The 7,103-nt window shown below is 40.3% G+C and overlaps 1 protein-coding gene across 1 annotated transcript in view; it reads right to left on the bottom strand.

The window, feature by feature from the left end:
• Positions 1-1,504: 1,504 nt before the first annotated feature.
• fkbp1ab (FKBP prolyl isomerase 1Ab) overlaps positions 1,505-7,103 on the bottom strand; it is a 9,255-nt gene continuing 3,656 nt past the window's right edge. Inside the window, exons 3-5 of the mRNA XM_035159453.2 lie at positions 5,965-6,077; positions 5,214-5,377; positions 1,505-2,921 (exon numbers count right to left, since the gene is read on the bottom strand). Of these exons, the coding sequence (XP_035015344.1) occupies positions 5,249-5,377; positions 5,965-6,077 (242 nt within the window). The 3' untranslated portion in view covers positions 1,505-2,921; positions 5,214-5,248. The remainder of the gene's footprint in view (positions 2,922-5,213; positions 5,378-5,964; positions 6,078-7,103) is intronic.

Below are 7,103 nucleotides of genomic sequence, written 5' to 3'. Positions count from 1 at the left end.
TTGCCGCCTTAAGCCACGCCCCGTGCGGGTCACACGGGCGGTGACTGCGCATAGACCTGATGGCTCCACACTGAACATTAAAGAGGATAAACACATGCTTTGATATTTTGACAGTATTGAATAAACATATACAATTATTTGTGCGATCGTTTTATCCTCATCCCAGACTCAAATTTGATCTGCATCAGAATAGCCCCACATTACGAGGACCCGAGGATAAGAAGGCAATTAAAAAAAAGACTTGGTTGATAAATCTCTACATTTACTATGTTTTCTTTCTCTTTCTCTTTCTCTGTCTTTCTTTGTCCATCTATTTAATTATCTACCTTCTAGAGATGTGTGGATCGGCTCTGACGTCATCCTAATTCGCATTTAGGCTTGGCTCACCCACCCGAAGTAATTATTTCCTCTAATTTAGAGAACCACACCTGGATGAACATTCCAAAAATAAACTGTCATCCACGCCTCAATGATACTCCCGGCCGTGCTGAATGAGCACTCGCTAGCAGCGCTCGTTGCAGAAATGCTAAAGTCTCTCTTTGTAAGGTGCTGCAGCCGTGGGAATGAGCGGCCTTGTTTCTATGAAAAATGAAACCAAATTGACCTCTGATAACTCTTCCAATTGGCCTATTTCACCCACATAAACCCAACCGCTATTAATCAGAAATGTTCATTTTTACAAACCTATACCCACCCAACCTGCAGATCAACGGCAAGTCTGCGGGTGTAACTGCAATCCACGCATCACTATTACCTTCTATTTCCACAAACATCCGTCTGTCTGTCTGTCTGTATGTGGAACGCACATCTCGAGAACCATTCATCGTATAGACTTCAAACTTGGCATGTGTATTGTTAACAGTCCAGGGAAGTGCAGTCCTGAGTTTGGCTCAATTTGGACACACGATATGTTGAATATTGATAAAATGTTAATGGCGACCAGCGCTTTGTAGCAGTCAGTGGTGACAGGACTATAAAATCTTCACAGGATGAACTCAACGTTTTCTACCTTCACTCTGCATCATAGATCATAGTTTATAAAAAATTCTTCACACAAACAATAAAAAGTGACAGTATATTGTACAACTGTTTGAGGAGGACTCACTAATGACAAGGAATAATTATAAAGTTGCTCCAGAGCTTTAACAAGAGAACAGAACATTCCAAATAGGCAGGGTAAGAACAGGCACTGCACTACTGTATTTAAATTGCTTGTTTTGTACTTTTTTACTACCCCTGGCATAGACAGTTTTTGTGTGTATATACTTTTCAGTTGTAAAAAATGTATATGAAAAGGGTGGCCCACATAAAATCTAGTTGGAAAGTGTTGTATAAACAAGACAGTTGATGGTTGAGTGCTGTGTTTGTGTAAAGTATTGTTGCACTGTGTTAGGGCTCATGTGAGGGTGGACCACGCCAAATCTGTATGTGGCACATTTCTAATAACTCAAATATGTGGTGTAGTAGAGAGAAAATATGAGGAACAAAATCAACCATAGGCAGGTGGAGAGTACTTCTTTTATTTTAAATACGTCATCATTGGTTCAGCCTGCATACAGTAACGTATCAGCACATAACTACACAGTACAGAGGTGGACTGCTGCCACACCAATTGCAGCTTGGCCAATATGTAACATCGACAGCCACAGTCAATATCTGACAGCCAGGCCAGCGTATTCCTTCATTTAAACTCCATTTACAACTATTCATTTGAGATACAAAACCGCTAGGATGCCTGTGTGTCAGCATTAATTTTCTACAACCACACAGACGTTGGGTAGGCAGCGTGGTACTTTACTGACCCTGGCAGGAAAACAAAATACAAAGAAAAAGAAGAGCATCATAGGTTACATGTTCATTAACGTTGTTGATTTTCAGAAATAGAAAGTTGGCATCGAAAATAAACATAGTTGAAGTTGTTACACAAAATAAGGTTTGGGGAGGTCACAATTTGATCGATTCCTCAACCCCGTTTTGTAAATTCAAGCATTTCCCTTTTTTCTAAGACAAAAAAATTCCAATTGTTGTGCATCACCACAAATCCTATCTGTGCACTGTTCGACCTGTGTATGGCTTTAAATGGGGTTTAAAGACTTGGCGAGATGAGAAGGCGGTACAAACGCAAATCGGATGCAAAGCGATCAGCGTCTACATACTAAGATTTCCATCGGGCCTTGAACATGCAGACAGTGTAAGGTAGGAACCATGTTTCTGGTGAGAATACTTAGGCACACATTAGAGCTATCTACAACTGGGACTGGTTCTACTTTTTGTCAACTACCCCTGTGGAGCTCTCACTTCAGTTACCAATTTAAAAGAGAAAGAAAACACAGTGGCACTATATTTTATATTTAGGGCACAGTTGCTGTGTTGCACCATTAAGGCCTCCCATGACTTGACATTTCACTCAAGGTTGCCACTAAATTCAACACCAAGTCATCTCTCTAACAGAGACTCATTGCATTTGTTCTGGCTTTAGGCTGGATAATTGCTGTGTGCTTTTCATTTTCTTGAGTGCGCTTTATTTTGTTTCTGTAATATAACAACCACCAGCTCTCAAATGTTATTATACCGACACGCACTGACTCATTAAGGATGACTATCACTGCCAGTGGTTCAATGCTATTTTGTACTTCTCAGTGTAACCATGCACAACCAGCAGTTCAAAAGAAAAAAAGAAAAGTAAAGAGCAATCCAAAACAATTCAAGATTGAGAACATGGAGGTTGTGAGGTTATGGCCCATACTTCTCACGAGGAAGGATATGATGGAAAATATAGAATGAACTCAGTCACATAGACAAAAGAACACAAACTGTCATAGTTTGATGAAATAAGTAATGGAACTATAGACTCAAGCCTCTTATAGAATCAAGTGCAGACTCTCCTAGCTTCTCTCCAAGTCACCCAGGTAGGAAGTCACCTGTGAAGACAACAAGAAAGGAAAGGAGGATTACACACAAGTAAAAGCACGCTTCAGGTCACTGTTAGGCACCACTGACCAGTGTATATTCTGATGCATTAGTGCAGTTCATTTGTTTCATTTCTTTTCTAAAATACAATGGTTTTCTATTGGCTTAGTTGGTCGGACATATACAAGCGTATATCTCTGATCTTTTAATTCCCTATTTACCTCTGCTCAACTTGCAATCCTCAGGCAAGGGTCTGCTGTCACTTCCTGAATCTAGACTGAAAACTCGGGTGGACAGAGCATTTGCCAACAGGACCCAAAGGCACTGGATTGAATCACCTGAGGAAATAAGGCTGTCTGAGATCTCTTCTTTTAAGTCTCAGCTAAACACCTACCTTTTTTTTCAGCTCAATTTACTGAAAAATTTACTTGGGGTGCCAGGCTATTAATGGTCTTTTATTAGTATTATTGCCATTATTATGTCATTCTGTATTCTAACCATTAATTTTCTGTTGTTCAGCACAACTATAATAAAGTTATTATTATATGTTATTATTTAACGTCATAAGCTTCCAACTTGAAGATTGATTTAGAGCATTTACCTCTTCTACAAAGGCCTTTCCTCTTGGAAAGTTATTAACAGTTGTAAACACACTGACCACGTTTACCTGGACTACAAAATCCTGACTATTGACCTTATTCTGAATTGGACAGGACTCTGATTATGATGTTAACATTAGTTGCAAATAGTTTTTTGTTTCATGTTCTCATTTACATATAAAAGAGCATAGTCTGATTATGACTCGAACATTAAGTCCTACTACTTGTTTACACTTTAAACCAGGACATATGTTGTCAAGCAGTTGTTAACTGCCGTATGTTGATTTCGCTAAATCCTGTGAAAACTCAAATAGGACGTTGTAATGTGATTAACAATTAATAATTATGTCTACATAACACAACTGAGGTCAGAATACTCCACATCTTAATTTGATTCTTGTTTATTCCGAGTCTGACCTTATTCAGGTTATGGTAAACTGAAAGTGATATTTACATGGCAAAGTAATATTCAGACTATTTTTTTAATCAGGTTAATATCAGAATGTGAGTGTCCATGTAAATGTAGTCACTGGGGCTATAAAAGGAGATTAAAGAGTAGATTGTTTTATTTACGTTTGGTGACGTTTAATGTCCCTGACAACCTCTGTAGTCATTTCCCCATTTTTTAGTAAGCACTTTTTTTAAAACACGTCAACGCTTTAAAAGAAAATCACAATTATGAATGTATTTGATATTGTTGAATAAAATGTGAAAATGTCAAACAGAACTATTCTGTTTCTATCGAGATAACATATGACAGCACAGAAAGAGAAGCTAGAAACAGGCCCTCCATCCATCATTCCTCCAACCATCACAACAACACAGAGTCAAGAGGCTGCTTCAAGCAGAGTCAGTCACCTTCAGTTACACCAGGGAGGAGTCAGCAGCACAGTACAGAGGAAACAGAAAATATAGTCCTCTGACTGACCAGCTCTAAAATGCTCCTACTTGCTCACGTGTTAGCTGTTAGTTCACCAAAAATGGCCACACTGCAATACACTAGTTCACCAGCTACAGCTTTATGAGTTGTCATAATGTCACTAAGGCTACATCCATACTACTACGTTTCTGTTTGAAAATAGCTTTTTGTAACTAAAACATTCTGTCATCATAAGCATTTTAGATCTGTGTCAGTTTTAATCCCTAACTTAACCCGCCTGAAAACGCATATCGTGTATCCATTGGCGTACACTGGGCATGTGCGTGCCAGTATAAACAGGAAATTCTCAAATAACTGGTCTCCTAAACATTTTAACAGTTCATTCTAAAATGCAGAATTTGATAACACAACAGCTGTTACAAAGACAACAGGATCAGTAACACTTGTTATCCATGTATGTTACGTTCTATGCTGGTAGCCAAGGCTAATGATGGGAATTTTCTTCCAGATGGAATCAGCAAGGGCTACGTCGTGACCGGGAGTGTTAATGTCAATGTTTCCAAACATCTCTGTTTCTGCCCATCCAGGCTTAAATGCAGCCCCGCAGTTTTCAAAATAAAACATGGCTAGCAGCATTTCCAAACTTATCCATTTTAGTGACTTTAAAACTCAGAGCAGTTGAGGCCTTTTCAAATGGAAACGTAGTAGTGTGGATGTGACCTAAGGCTCTGTCATCCCTTAATTCACACTGATGACTTCTGCTCTGCCACTTTCTGGCATGACCTAAGAACGGTGTGATTTGTAGCTAAAACTAAATTACTTACACAACACAAAAAAGAAAATAGGCTGTGGATCTGTTTCATTCCAAACCCAGCAGTTCAACATCAAAGATGAGGGTGGCGTTAGGAGGGATAATGCCCGGGTGGCCTTTGTTTCCATAAGCGTAGTCAGGCGAGCAGGTCAGCTTGGCCCTTTGACCAACACTCATCTGGAGGTAGGAGGAGGCAGACGATACAAACACAGGAGAGAGAAAGAGAGAGAGACAACAGGTGTCAGAAAATAACATGTGAGACATAAGATATACAGTTCATTGTGTGATGCGGACTCGAACAGTAATAGTGAAAAAAATTGTAAAGGTGATGTTCTAACAAACAGAATATAACTAAGGACACCAAGCTACCATGAATCTACAGGACCTTCACACAGGCAGGACTATTCACCAGCCATCAGCTCTGTGTGTAAGACACAGAGCTGTGACAATGGCTGTATGGCCCCATGTTTACAGAGTTAATGAAAACCTTGCTGCGTTAAAACTCGATAATGGAACCGTGTCAACAGATTAATACATTTCAACAGATTTACAACATCAGCAGCAGAATGTGTTTACTTCAATCTCTGTGTACTGGTGGCATAAATACAGTAAATACACTGCAGAATGTCAGGTGTACTCTTCTCTGACGGGCTGAGTGAGTTCAAACTTCAGAATCTATATCAGTTCACAAACCTTATAATCAGATTCATCAAAATATATGTGCATTTTAGATGCACATGTATGATTCATGCTCTCAAGCCCACCTGCACCACTCCCTCTTCCCAGCCTCGGATGACTTCCTGCTTGCCAATCTTGAACCTGAAAGGTTTGTCCCTGTCACGGGATGAGTCAAACTTGCGTCCATCTGTCAGGGAGCCTACGAACAAGGAGACAGAGAGAGGTACAGTCAGGACAAAACGTGGAGCAGCTGTACAGGGTGACAGAATCCAGCTCTTACACCTGAACAATACAGGTCATCTGTGCAGAAAACTTCAGCCTTAAGACATTAAATTAATAACATTTCATAAAAAACATAGGAAACAAATATGTCTGCAAGCTGGTCTGACATCCGCCTTCCCTGCTCTGTGTATATTGAGCGCACAAATGAAGGGATTCCAAGGATCTCAGAATAACTGCTGCAGCTGTCTGCAGGGTGGGTTTCAGTGTGACAGTCAGGAAGATCGCAAGCATCCATCTGCAGAATGGCACCCCCTCCAAGACTATTTATGCCAGAACTATTACTGTCATTAGCAGCAGAAAGGCAGCATGTGTGTGTAATGGTTAAATGTACTGTGATGTGAGTGTGTGTGGGAGAAGGGAGAAGGTGCAACAATTGCACGTGTTGTTGGGCACATCAGGGGGCGTCTGGCAGGATGCAGCCTTTAATCCAGGCAGTGGAGTGGGTGTTCTGTCCTCTTCTGGACATCTACATATTATCCAATGGAATTATGTGCAGGAGCTGAAAGGTCCTACCAAAGTATCAAAGGCAATGAGCATCAATACACTGCTTTTCCCACTTCACCACCACACAACACAGCGCTGACATTTTCTCACATCAACCATTTCCTGCAGACAGAGCCTTTCAAGAAAAACAAAAAACACAGCAAATCCAAGTTTTCATCTTCACATGTGCATCTGCATTTCAAAAGGCTTGTGTAAGGGACAATCCTGTTTCGTGTCCCATTTTAAGGCCGCTTTGTGGGCTGACAGGAAGGGATACCGCCCAGAGAGGAAATCCTGTAGTTTGTGTGATATTAAAAAAAACAAGAATGCAGACTCATACCTTAAAAGAAATAAAAAAACATATTTCACTGAGGACGGCCCAAGTTGGATCTTACTTCATGTTCAACTCAGGCTTGTATTACAGTGAGAGTTATGTCTGTCTGACCAGGAGAGAAGGCTG

The sequence above is a fragment of the Hippoglossus stenolepis genome, chromosome 6 (genome assembly GCF_022539355.2).
Source record: "Hippoglossus stenolepis isolate QCI-W04-F060 chromosome 6, HSTE1.2, whole genome shotgun sequence".
In the NCBI taxonomy this organism is placed as follows: Eukaryota; Metazoa; Chordata; class Actinopteri; order Pleuronectiformes; family Pleuronectidae; genus Hippoglossus; species Hippoglossus stenolepis.
This window is presented reverse-complemented; position numbering and strand designations above follow the sequence as displayed.